General features: G+C 55.2%; 1 protein-coding gene across 4 annotated transcripts; it reads right to left on the minus strand.

Annotated features, from left to right (window-relative positions):
- Positions 1–2,933: 2,933 nt before the first annotated feature.
- Positions 2,934–13,236, minus strand: POLL (DNA polymerase lambda). Of its 4 annotated transcripts, none has more exons than XM_068548412.1 (9): positions 13,193–13,236; positions 12,201–12,341; positions 11,178–11,472; positions 10,433–10,592; positions 9,757–10,074; positions 8,840–9,013; positions 8,124–8,252; positions 5,458–5,626; positions 2,934–3,113 (listed from the first exon to the last, which is right to left on the minus strand). In XM_068548412.1, exons 2-9 carry the CDS (start codon positions 12,313–12,315, stop codon positions 3,058–3,060), a joined length of 1,416 nt encoding a protein of 471 aa, XP_068404513.1. In that variant the 5' UTR covers positions 12,316–12,341; positions 13,193–13,236; the 3' UTR covers positions 2,934–3,057. The 4 variants fall into 4 exon arrangements, with proteins under 4 accessions (XP_068404513.1, XP_068404511.1, XP_068404512.1 ...); XM_068548410.1 differs by lacking the exon at positions 2,934–3,113 and adding an exon at positions 4,115–5,009; XM_068548411.1 differs by lacking the exons at positions 2,934–3,113; positions 13,193–13,236 and adding exons at positions 4,115–5,009; positions 12,883–13,161.
- Positions 13,237–13,297: the final 61 nt, after the last annotated feature.

The raw sequence follows: 13,297 nt of genomic DNA on the forward strand, positions 1-13,297 counted from the left end.
GGGAGGAACATGACGTCTGGGGCCATGGGCCTGCTCCATCATTGCCAGGCCCGGGTCCAGCAGTGAGAAGGGTCAGACAGAGGTTCTGAGCAGTGGCCCACTGCCTGGTGCCCGTACTGCCCTCCCATGGTATTCTCAGAGCCCTGCCCACAGTCCCTCCACTGCTGGGTCCTCTCCTCACCTCTGGGACCTTTTTCAGTAGTGTTCCCTCTAGGTCTTTCTCTAGGGCTCAGCTTCTGCACTGACCTCCAGTGTGGGGGACCAAGGCTTGCAGAGCCCCTGGTTCAGACTATGGGGATGAGGCCTGGCCCAGAGTCTCAGGCCAGTTTGGGGACTTCAGCCCTGAGGGTCCCCCTGTTCCAGAGCTCAGAAGCAGGGCTGCCCAGTGGCTCAGGCGTTCTGGAAAACTATCTGGCTGGTGTCCGGACTGAAGGGCAGAGTCGACAGAGGACTAAAGGTCTGGGGGCTGAGCCCGTCCTAGGCCTGGTGCAGCTGGTGTCTGCAGAGTCTGGGTAGCAGCAAGTGCCCCAACAGCTGTAGCTGCCATGTGAGGTTGATCTCTGGGATGGTGAGGAGGGCCTGGAAAGGGGGTCTCTCCTGTTGGGGAAGTGAAGAGAGGAAATGATGTCTTCTCCAAGCTGTCATTCCTAGTCCTGGCAAGAAGCATCCCATTCTGTTTAAAGGGACAGGAACTTGTAACCCTCTTGTGGAGAAGCAGGACAAAGGGCCAGGGTTTCCCATTCCCAGCCCTTGGGTCCTGCAGGGCAGGACATGGCTGGGCCTGTCCACCTTGCAGCGCCCACTCCAGGCCTGGGAAACCCTGGCCCTGTGCCCACACCTGCTCCCCCAGGAGCAGCCAGAAGCCAGGAGGAAAGTTTGGCCTGGTCTCGTTCCCCTTTCAGTGCAAGTCTTGGGCCAGTGTTATCAATCCAGGCCCTGGGAAAAGATGAGGCTCCCGGGTTGGCAGGGCTGGGGCTGAGCAGCCTGGAGAGGATCGTACCTTAGGCACAAAGTGCAGAGGGAAACTGGGAGGCTCAGACTGAGCACGGGGCAGCCAGCCCATGAGGACTGGGCTCCCAGCTTTGCCTACCACCTGCCCCTCCCCTACTGCAGCCATATAAGGAGGCCCCTCCCTTTCCCCACACCCCACTGCACTTCCAGGGACATCCTCCACCTCACAGCAGGGCCTGCTCACACCCACCATCCCTCTGCTCACTTTGTACAGGGAAAGAACAAGACACACCCTGTCTATTGGTCCTCTATCGCTGCAGTAACAAATTTCCATACACTTAGTGGCTTAAAACAATGCAGTTATTACTAAACAGTTCTATTGTTTAGAAGTCTGACACAGGTCTCCCTGGAATAAAACTGAGGTGTTGGCAGGGCTGCGTTCTGTTACAGAGGCTCTAGAGTAGAATCTGTTTCCTTGCCTCTTCCGGTTTATAGAGGATGCCCACATTCCTTGGCTGGTAGTCCCCTTTCTCTGTCTTCAAAGGCAGAAACATCACATCTCTCTAACCTTCCTTCCTTTGTCAGCTCTCTCTCTGATTGTAGCCAGGAAAAGTTCTCCACTTTTAAGGACTCATGATTAGATTGGGCCCACTGGCTAATCTCCTCATCTCAAAATCCTTAACTTTAATCACATCTGCAATGTCCCTTTCTTACCAAGTAGGGTAACATATTCACAGGTTGCAGGGATTAGGCTGTGGACATCTTTGGGAGACCGTTACCCTGCCCACCACACCTGTGGTCTGGCCAGAGACCACTGTGGCTCAGGGAGAGCGTGACGATGAGCTGAGCTAGGGGCAGGAAGTAGGCCTGTGGGGCCCTTCCTCTTTGTTAGGACCAGGTGATGAGTGGGTGGTAGTTTTGGGGTGCTCAGTTGCTAGATAGGGTGCCGATTCCCACCAGGGCTCCAAAATTCAGTCTCCCTTTTAGCAGGATGGGGCACTGGGTTGAAAGCCTGCCCAGGAACCAGGCTCCGCTCTCAAGTGGCTGGGGAACCCCCCAACACACCCTTTGCTTAGTTTGGACTCAGAGGACCGCCCCCTCTGCCATACTGGGCAGCCTTCTCAAGACACAGAATCCCTCCATTAGCTCTTCTCCCGGGCTCCTGTGCCACATTGAGCTGCCCAGAAGACACCACCCGCAGGATGGGTCTCTCTGGAGGGTATGGGCACTCTCCTTTTTAACCCATGATTTCCTGTTGCCCTTACCAGGATGTGGGACCAGGAATTTGTACGGTTTGAAGGTGGTCTCCAGAATTCTGAGTCTCCTGGGGGGGTCCTCCCCCTCCTTCCCACAAGAGATGGCAGGAATGGGGTCCAGGCCCCTGGTACCAGATCCAGAAGTCAGCACTATCCCTCCCTATGGTTCTGAAGACTTCCTGTGTGTAGGAAGGGGTTAATTGGCCAAGTTATCCTGTGACCCACTGGTTCCCTCTTCTCCTAGCCCTGGAGGCCCTGCTCCTCTGGGTCTGGAGAGGCTGCTGAGCAGGCTGGGGCACTCAAGTGGGATGCGAAAAGAGAGGAGCAGCGACGTTTGGACACGGACACTCCAGGCTTTGGGCTTCTGTCAACTCCACCCCTTACTGGGGATGGTGGCGGGCACGGAGGGCCCAGTTGAGTAGACTAGCAGAGCTCCTAAGGGGGGCTGAAAGCAGCCCTAACACCTGGGGGGCCCAGAGATGTCCCAGCTCCTCTTTTCCACTCCAGGCCCCGGGCAGCCACACCTCCCTGGGAGTAGAAGCTCCGAGGAGAGGCTCGCCCCTCACGAAAGCTTCTGGCCCTTTGATGTGGCTTCTCTGGTACTGAGCTGTGAAAGGGGCCCTCCAGACTCCCGCGGCTTTTTTTTTTTTAAAAGCTTTTAAAATTTTTATTTATTTATTTATTTATTTTTGGCTGTGTTGGGTCTTCGTTGCTGTGTGCGGGCTTTCTCTAGTTGTGGCGAGCGGGGGCCACTCTTCATCGCGGTGCGCGGGCCTCTCACTGTCGCGGCCTCTCTTGTTGCTGAGCACAAGCTCCAGACACGCAGGCTCAGTAGTTGTGGCTCACGGGCTTAGTTGCTCCGCGGCATGTGGGATCTTCCCAGACCAGGGCCTGAACCCGTGTCCCCTGCATTGGCAGGCGTATTCTTAACCACTGTGCCACCAGGGAAGCCCCCTCCCATGGCTTTTGATTCCTTTCCTGGCATGACCCATGCAGGCAAGGCCCCACGGCTTGGACTTCAAGGTTCTGAACTAGAGCTGAGGGGCCCATTCTAAGGTTGCTGGGATCTCCTGACTGAGACCAGGCCAACAAAAGCCAGCTCTGGGACTCTGCAAGTTACCAACAGATGCAGGGCTTGGCACCCGCCCCCTCCCTGCCTCACAGCCAGCACACTCAGGTGGAGCCCATCTCTGCGGCCCGGGCTCCTTGGTGCTCCTCCAACGCAGCCACCTTCTCCAGCCTCTGAGCCCGATATTCTTTATATTGTACTTGGTATGCCCAACCTTCCCACTGCTCCTCTCCCCTTACCAAATGTTTCCTGTCCTGCAAGGTCCAGTCTACGAAACCATCCTGATGCCACTAGCTGGACCCTCCTAGCTGCTCTACCAAACTAAGCCCCTCAGCTTGACTTTCAGTCCTGTACCAGCCTGGCCTTCTCCCAACCCCCAGCACGTAGCATCCCCTCTAAAGCAGGTTCCTTAGTTGTCCCCAAACAGAGCTGCTTACCACTCTCAAATAGGCTATTTCCTGCCAGGCTGCCCCTCGCCTCCTCCAGGCAGCCTTCCATGACTGCCTCAGCCCTGTCAGTGGCACACAGGTCACCATTTAGTTCTTCCTAATGAGCCTTGCCACCTTTGTTCATGTCCTCAGATAACCTGTTCTAGGGCAGGGTCCACAGGATATGCTGATGGGTAGACAGGCACTCCTAATTCCTGACTCCACGAATTCTCCCTTTTAATGTCCACCCCTGCCCCCTTCTGAGTTGTTCAGGAGCTGACTCAGGCCCGGCCTGTTTGGAGAACAGTTAACTGGCCTCTCTGGGTTCCCATTCACCTCCTATCTCTGTCCCCGCCTGGGAGAAGAAAGGCAGGCAGAGGCTGCAGCAGCTCACAGACACACCAGGCAGGTTGAATGTCAAGTGCACTTTACTGGGTCCCTGGGCATTCCAATGCTATCCTCGTCGCGCCTGGGGTGCCCCTTCCCTACACTGCCAGCTGCACAGGAAGTGGGGTGGGCGGAGGGAGCACACATGGAATGGCTCATTCTCCTGCTCTGAAGGGTCTTGGGTGATGTTGGGCCTCAGCTGTGCGCCTCTCCCCTGCAGCCCCCATCCCATGCTAGACCCTCCTTGGGGTAGAGGAGGGGGATGCCTGGGCCTTCAGCACAGGAAGCTGGCCTCAAACCAGGCACCAGTTCCTGCTTAAAATGGGGCAGGGGGCCATGTGCTAAACTCTCCCAGGGGCAATGGTGAGGTAGAGGGGGCAGCACCCTGTTCCTGTCAGGGAGAGGGCTGGGTAGCCCTGGGAGCCAGGCTGGCCTTTTCCATCAGGCCCAGAGGACCTGGTGGTTGAAAGAGTGAGGTTCAGCCAGCTGAGGCTGGAGGAATGGCCAGGAGGGCCAGCCAGTCCAGCTTGGCACCTCCTCCCCCAGCCGTGGGTCACCAGTCCCGCTCAGCTGGTTCTCGGTAGGGCAGGCCTAAGAGCCTGAAGACATCCTTCTCAGTGGGGGTGGGCAGTACTCGGCCAGGCCCCACCTTGAGGCCTTGGGTGTCCCGGACCACAGCTGTGCTGAGCGCATGCTCCGACAAGCTCATGGCCTTGGTCTTGGCCAGAGCCCGCATGGAGCGGTTGAAGTGGGCAGAGCCAGTAAAGTAGAGCAGGGCACAGGCAAACTCGCTGTAGGGAACTACAATGATGTCCAGCCGTCGGTGCCGCCGCCCTGGTCCTGGGAGCTGGCATACACCCAAGTACTTCTGCTGCTGGCCGTTCTCCTCCTGGCTCACCAAGTCATCCGTCAGGAACCCTGGCCCAATACAGGAGGGCTGTTGGGAGGGCAGGGAGCCAGGCCCTGGGCTGCCCAGCCCTGGGCCGCCTAACCTCCCAGGCCTCTCCTGATGATCCTTGGGTCCTCTATTCCCAGCTCATCTACTTATTTGCTGGGCGACCTTGCCCTCTCCAGGTCTGTGTCCTTTTCTGTAAAACATGCATAGTAATTCCTCTCCAAGTCCCCCACAGGGGCACAGAACGATCAGAGGAGGCACTCAAACTGCAGCTATTACTGAGCACCTCTTGGGAGGTAGGGGGAGCTGATTCATCTCTTCCCTGAAGTGGCTCTGGCCACTGGAGAGAGGTGGAATTTTCATGAAGCAGCCTTCCCCTGCTTCCTGCCTAGAGATTGCCACTTTGAGGTTCTCCCTCCTGGGGGCCACTCCTCCCCTGTCCCCCTGCTCACCCAGGGGTGGGGTTTATACCTCGCTGCCGGAGGCTGTCCAGGAGGCGGCTGAAGATGCCCTGGTGAGACCGGCCGTCCGGGTGGGTGACCAGCACGTCCACGTCACCGCAGGTTGCCTTCCCCCGTCGGTACGAACCACATGCCACGCACAGCAGCCCAGGGTTGAAGGCCTGAGCTGCTTCCCGGACCTGAAAAAGGACAGCGAGGGGGGTGAGGGCTGTGGGCCTCAAGCCGTGCCAGGAATTCATCTCCACAGCAGCGCAAGGGCCTTCCCTGACCCAGGAGCCCACACGCCCCCTTGTGCCCCAAGCCAATCCCTGGATGCATGATCCAGCCTGAGGGAGAGAGCCCCAAGGAACAGAGGCAGAGCTCCACCCTGGAGAGTGGCAGTTCTCCAGCTTGGCTAGGACAGAAGAGGAGAAAACATGCTCACATCACCGGGGGTGGCCTGAGGAGAGAGATGAGAAGATGAGAATATGTGCTCGGATTCTGAGGGAAGGCACCGCTCTTCAAGAGCAGAGAGACATATCTTCTCTTCGTGGGGCTTCTGTCCCAACCCATGCACCCAGGTCTGTGAAACTCCACTGAGGACAAAGAGCCAGGTGCCGAGAAGCCCTCAGCCAGGTCTCCACAGCCCCAGGTATCTTTGGATTTGAAGCTAAAGGCAGAGTGTGTGAGTTGGGGCTTGAGGCCTGACAGGTGGCTGGCAGGGTGCCCCGGGCCCAGGCCTCGGAGGAGACGGAGCCCAGAAATACAGCTGCACGTGTAACAAAGGAAAGGAGGGAAAGCAAAAGGGAAGCACTTCTGAGCCAATGCCCACATCCTTACTTGGAGGAATGGGGCGCGATGGGGAGGGAGCTGAGACAGAGGGAACTGTCAGCTGAGGGATCATCCCTCACTGAGGGGGGGTAAGCCCATCAGCCTCCACCCCAGAAACACTGAGGTCTTTCATATGCGGATATCTCACACACACACACACACACACACACACACACACACACACACACACACACACACACACACACACACACACACACACACACACACACACACACACACACACACACACACACACACACACACACACACACACACACACACACACACACACACACACACACACACACCCCCGCTTCCACCCCGGGACACTGAGATTTCTGGGGCCCTGGATACCTCAATTCTCCTGACAGGCAGGCTCTGCTAATCCCCTCAATTCCCTCCTTGAGCCTCCCAAGAGGATGGAGGAGGCCTAGGATGAGTAATCCCATCAAAACCTCGCTGGAGACCTTAAATGGGGAGAGTGGGCCAGGTGGGGAGCCACTTCTGTTCCAGTGGGTCAGGGCTGGAGGCTCGCTGGGGCATTCTCTATGCCCAGATACCGTGGCTGAGTGACAGGTCATCACTAGCACCAAGGCCTGGTGATGGGTGGACAAAGGGGCTTGCCTGTCCCTCCCACACTAGCGTCAGAGTCCTGTGTCTGGGAGTACAGCGGGAGGCTGATTTCAACTAAGCTGGGCCAGAGTCACCAGGGAGTCCTACCCTATCAGAATCGTAGACCAAAGTAGGAGCAAATCAGCCCCTACTCCTAAGGCCAACTGAACAAATGTGCCCTAGTCTCCCTCTAATCTAGGTTTTATATGAACTGAATCCCTAACCCAACTCTACACCAAACACTAATCTTGGCCGAACCTTATTTCCAGGACAATCACAAATTTTAACTAAAAGCATCCAACACTAAGAAAACCCTACTCCTAATTCAGGCCTAACCTTAACTCTTTTTTTTTTTAAATTTATCTTTGACTTCGTTGGGTCTTTGCTGCTGCGCGCGGGCTTTCTCTAGTTGCGGCGAGCAGGGGCTACTCTTCATTGCAGTGCGTGGGGTTCTCATTGTGGTGGCTTCTCTTGTTGCAGGCTCTAGATACACAGGCTTCAGTAGGTGTGCCACGCAGGCTCAGTAGTTGTGGCTCGCAGGCTCAGTAGTTGTGGCGCACGGGCTTAGTTGCTCCGTGGCATGTGGGATCTTCCCGGACCAGGGCTCGAACCTGTGTCCCCTGCATTGGCAGGCGGGTTCTTAACCACTGCGCCACAGGGAAGCCCCTAACCTTAACTCTTGATCTAGCTTTCCTCTAACCCCAAACCTAGTCCTACTGGCACTGTGCTTCTACACCAACCCTAACCCAAACCCTGAACCAGCCTTGGGTGACCTGTAGAAGGTGTGTACTTCTGGAGATATAAAACTTTGTACATTTAAAAAAATTGTGGCGAGAAAGAGCCCATGGTTTTCATTAGGTTCTCAAAGAAGTTTGTGAATCAAAAAATGTTAAGAATCTCTGCCCTGATCACCGTAACATAGCCCAGTTCAAATCCCAGTATCCTCGAGTAGTTCTGACCATAATCCATCTCTAATCTAGCCCTAACATTAACCCAGTCCTAACACCATTCTAGCACGTAAGCCAGTGCTAACTCTGCCCGATACTGAGAACCCTACCGCAGAGAGCTAGTATTGCAGCCCTTCCCTACCTAAGCCAATTGCTCTTTCCCCACTAGTCCCAATCTCTGGCCCCCCATAGCTTCCTCTGCCTGCTGGGCTCCCCTGCTGAGGGATCACGAGTTCTTGGCTTTGAGCCAGGCCCTGACGTTATAGTAGGACCTGGCTCTCCTTGCTGGTCTGGGACACCTGCTTACTGTCTGCTCAATCTCTGCAGCCTCCTCCCTGGGCATGCGGTCCAGGAAGTCATCATAATGCTTCAGGCCAATGGCCTGCTGGGTAGTCAGAGAGGCCTGGTTTCGGATGTCTTCTAGGCTCCGGAAACCCTGAAAAAAAAGCCAGATGGGAAGGCTATGAGGATCCAGGACCAATGAAGAGGCAGTGAATAAGCACACACACAAGGCTTCCATCACCCCCAGACTCATCACCCCCAGACTCCAAGGAAAGCCTGAGGCAGGACCAACCCCAGGAGCGGTTGGGTCTGTAATCAGTGGGACTTGGGAAATGCAGGGGGCATGGAAGACACACCTCAGTCCAGCCCTGCCACAATCCTAAAACACTGGTTCATGACTCCATCGATCTGGGGGTGATTCTGGGCATGGCTGGGTTTGGGAACCACTGTTCTGGATACTCAGCCCAGAGGCCTGGTCTCCTCAGGAAGGCCCTTGCTGGTCTGGGGGACAGAGAAGTATACTTCTTGTCTCTGCCTACACCACAGATTAAGCCTCAACGATACCAAGCAACAGGGCAGTTCTGAGAGCCAAGAGAGGGATCTGCATGGGCCCTGGTCCCTTTGAGAAGTGGTCTCTCTATAGTCTGGGTTCATTCTCATCAAAGCACAGGGTAACAGGACTGTGGGACAGGAGCTCTAAGATATAGTAAAACTGAAGTGGGGGCTGGGACAGGGTGTGACCTGATGGTACCACATCTGGGCAGTCTTGGTTCCAGCTCCCCAGATGTTGGAGAAGAGCTCTAAGACAGGCACGCTTTCACTGATGTGGTCCAGCTTCCGCAGATGCCCACTCTCCAGGATCTCTACAATCTTCTCAGCCATCCGCTTTCCAATTCCGGGGATACTGAAGGCCTCCTAGAGGAAGGGGAGGCAGAGGCAGGAAGGAAACTGACTCCTTTAGCAGATGTCTGAGTAAAAGCCAGTATGGCCGGTGGGCAACTGATAGCTGTATAAAGCTTGGGCAGAGTTGAAGATGAGAAGTTTGGATGGAATGGGCTGGGAAACTTATCTGCTGGTTCCCAGAGGGATGGAGATCAGCACAGGAAGCAGAGGAAAGGCAATAATGACGATACTAGTCACCACTGCCATCATAACAGTGGAGCTAACACTTATGAGGCTTTACCCTGTATCAGGTCCTGCATTACAGGGGTCATCTCATTAAGTCCTCATGGGAATACTGTGTCTGTTACTAAGTCCCTTTTTACTTTTGAGGAAACAGATGCTCAGAGGGTTTAAGTAACTTGCTTTAGGCAAGTTACAGTTAGTGAATGATGGGAACCAGAATTCAAACTCTGGTCTGTTGACCTTCAGAGCCTGAACTTTTAAAAAACTTTTTATTATGGAAAAAATTCCAAAGTAGAGAGAACAGTATACTGGATCCCAAGTACCCATCACCCAGCTTTTATAATTATCAAGATTTTGACAAGCCGCTTTCATTAATCTCCCCATTTTTTTTTCTTTTCTGCAAGTCCCAAACATCAGAGAATCTTAATCACTCCACCTGATCACCACTTGTGACTGGTGCTTCCACCGACCTCTGGCCAGTAAAGAGAAGACCCCCCCAAACCCCCACATACCCTCCCCTGACCCCCAGGTACCTGGTAGGAGGTGACAGGCTTGTGGAAGCTCTTGAGGGCATTAATGGCCTTGGCATAGCCCAGGGCCCTCCACTTGTCCCCCTGAACAGTGTAGGCTTTGGCCAGCACTTCCAGCTTCTCTGTGATGTGGTGGTTGTGGTTGGTCGCCTTCTGGCTCGAAGGCTGTGCACAGACCCACTTATCCAGGCCCTCAGGGGCTGGGCTAGGCTCACCATCTCCCTCAAGAGGGGTTGAGTAGCGGCCGCTGATCAGGGCTTCCAGATCAGCTGCGCTAACCTGGGTCTCTTCCCCATCACTGGTTTCACCACCAGAGCCGGGCTGGACATAGGGAAGGAGAAGAGACAATAAGTTCATGCCCCCCATGAGGAGGGCTCCTCAGAGGTGGGGGCTGAGTTTCCTAGTCAGACCCAAGAAGGATGCTGGGTCTTCTGCAGCAGATTTGGGTTCCACGTGGCTTCCCCTAGGGCCCAGCCCTAGGATCCCCAGTGATATGTGGTGGATATGGCCTGGGCAAATGCAGTAGTGATGAGTGTTGGGAAGAGTTAAATGGCTTCACAGTAAAGAGAGCCCTCCTCTCTCAGGAGCCTGGGACATTCTGAACAACCACCAGGCTCTCCCTGTTTCTGTGATCTAGTTCCCAGGAGAAGAGAGCTGTGGGGCCTGGGAGGCTCCTCACCTGTGCTGGGAGGCTTGTGACTTCCTTTGCCCTCCAGGAAGGAGATACAGGTCTGGTGGGAGGAGGGGAAGGAGAGAGGGTTGTCCTGAGCTGAGCCTCACTAGCTCCAGGAGTAGAAGAGTCTTGGTCTGCCTTGCTGAGCTGTGCTTGATCCAGGTACCTGCAGGATGGTGATGGGAGGTTAAGACACCAAAGTCTCACGCTACCTCTGTTCCCAATCCTTCTCTACTCTGAAATCGTGGGGTTTTTTTGTTTTTTATTTGTTTGTTTATTTTTGGCTGCGTTGGGTCTTTGTTGCGTGCAGGCTTTCTCTAGTTGCGGCGAGCGGGGGCTGCTCTTCATTGTGGTGCGCGGGCTTCTCATTGCGGTGGCTTCTCTTGTTGCGGAGCACGGGCTCTAGGCGCACGGGCTCAGTAGCTGTGGCATGCAGGCTCAGTAGTTGTGGCTCACGGGCTCTAGAGCACAGGCTCAGTAGTTGTGGCTCGCGGGCTCAGCAGTTGTGGCTCATGGGTGGGCTCTAGAGTGCAGGCTCAGTTGTTGTGGCGCACGGGCTTAGTTGCTCCGCGGCATGTGGGATCTTCCTGGACCAGGGATCGAACCCGTGTCCCCTGCATTGGCAGGCGGATTGTTAACCACTGCGCCACCAGGGAAGCCCTGAAATCGTGTTTTTTTAATGTGTCCAATTAAGACGATGAGAGTTTAACAGCTCAAGAAAACATCTGAGGAAAGACTAGGACCAGCCTACCTCTTGGGGATGAAGATGCTGAATCCTGCTGTGTCCACGAGGCTTCTCTCCTGTAGGCACGAGCTCAGCCAGGCTGACTTCACCAGCTGAGCACCTGGGGGCAGCCAGGGCAGTCTAAGGAGGCGGAGGGCTCGCTCACAGTCCATGCCTTCATCCACCACAATGTGAGTGACCCCTGGGGCCTGGGCAGGGCATATCTGGCCACCATGCTGGACAATCTGCTTCTCAAAGAGTTCTGCCCGGGCTCGCCCAATGCCAGTGGGTACAACATGCGCCCGCACGGAGCTCAGCCACTCTGTGAAGGGGACATCCAGATGCCTACTGTCATACTTTCAGACATGATCCCAATGAACCCTTCACAGTCCCCTCCCCCCACTCGTTTTCCTCCACCCAGACAGCCTGCCTTCTGGGGATTCCACCACAGGCATACAGTTAATTTCCTGTGGGCCATCACTTGATGTAAGGCGCAAGGATTCTGATACATCCTGTTCCCTGATATAACCTAGAACAGTGTTTGGCACCTTGTAGTTACCCTGTAAATCACTTCATTTGATCATTTATTCTTTCAACACATATTAGTAGACACTTATTATCAGGCACAATGCACATGTTTTGCCACTATAAGCCTCACAGTCTAATAGATTCACCTCCCCCAACCCAGCCCACCATGTAAGCTTTTGCCATCTATTTGTCAGTTTGGCTGTAAAATATAAGTCTGGGGACCTGAGAAGGATTCCCTCCCTGCAGCAGCAGGCAACCTCCTAGAGAGCAAAGGATTCTACCAGTCATTTCCTTAGGGGCCAGGGAGTATTTTCTGATTTATGGAGGTCTCAGGGTGGGGTAGAAGATAAAACAGCAAGTCGCCTGTCAAAGACTGGGGAGCAAGCCTAGGACAAGGCAGGTAAAAACAAACCTGCAGGCTCTGGGCGGGCAGAGTCAACTGCAATATCTGATTCTGGGCATGAATGATGTAAGAAGCCTCAGGCTCAAACACATGAGGGTTCTGAGGCTGGGTCCACTCACCTCCTGCTTCTTCTCCGTCTTCCCTCTTGGGAATCTTTGCAAGTGCTTTTAATGATGGATTGGTATGAATTTTCTTCCTCTTGGGAAATGCCTTCAAGATGCCCCTGGGGTCCATTGAGGTATGGCTGGAGCCTGGCCTTTCTGTTGGAGGGTTGATCAGGGCAGCTGTCATGTGGAAACCCAGAACTGAGGCCCCCCAACCCCTTTGACTATGAAGGTGGGGTCTCTACTGACCAGGCCTTGGGGACAGTAGCCAAGTTCCCAGGAGTCTCCCAAAACCCAACTGAACTTGGGTGGTTTAGCCTAGCTCTACACTCACCACTTTCAAAGTCAGAGTACTGGGGAAAATAAGGGGAAGAGTGGAACTATTGGGGGAACTTTTGATGGGTACCAAACGATATCATTCCTCAGGGAGGTGCTCTGAAGATTAAGTGTGCAGTGTCTGCTCCTGCTGCATCCCACTTCCAAAAGGCTTTACCAAAACGAGATGCCAGGCTAGGAATGGAGCTCCATCTTTAGGAAGGACTTGGGCTCCCAAAATGAGTGGGGACTTGGGGGGACCTGTATATAATCTTTCTCTACCCCCATCACACACCCGCAGAGGAAAACCGGGGTGGGGGATGGCAGGTGGAGGTTAGGAGGCGGGGTGGGGGAACGCCCTGCACCTGCCCTGGTCTCGGACCTCTCAGCACGGGGGGCGCGCAGGCCCGCAGCTGCAGGGAGATGCACGACTGCAGCAGGTGTGGGGCGCCTTCCCGGACTGGGGGAGTCTCGGCCTCACAGCTGGGGGTGAAGAAGACGCTGGCAGGTGTGAGGCACCCGCCGCGTACGCAGCTGGTGCGCGCCAGGGACTCCCAGCTGGGGGCCAGGCGAGGGCTGGATGGTCTGGATCCTGCCCTGAGGGCTCCTCCGCACTCCCCAGGTTCGGTGCCGGATGGGGTCAACTTCAGGCCGGACGGGTCACCGGCGGTGGGCAGGAGTAAATTACTTACCAGAGCAGCCAATGAGAGCAGACGAAGGGCGTGAGGGGTTGCGGGGTGGGAACAAGCAAATGTCCAGAACATCTTCCGGGTCGTCCGGAAGTGACCCTAGGCGGA

Source organism: Eschrichtius robustus, chromosome 7, assembly GCF_028021215.1.
Source record: "Eschrichtius robustus isolate mEscRob2 chromosome 7, mEscRob2.pri, whole genome shotgun sequence".
Taxonomy (NCBI): Eukaryota; Metazoa; Chordata; class Mammalia; order Artiodactyla; family Eschrichtiidae; genus Eschrichtius; species Eschrichtius robustus.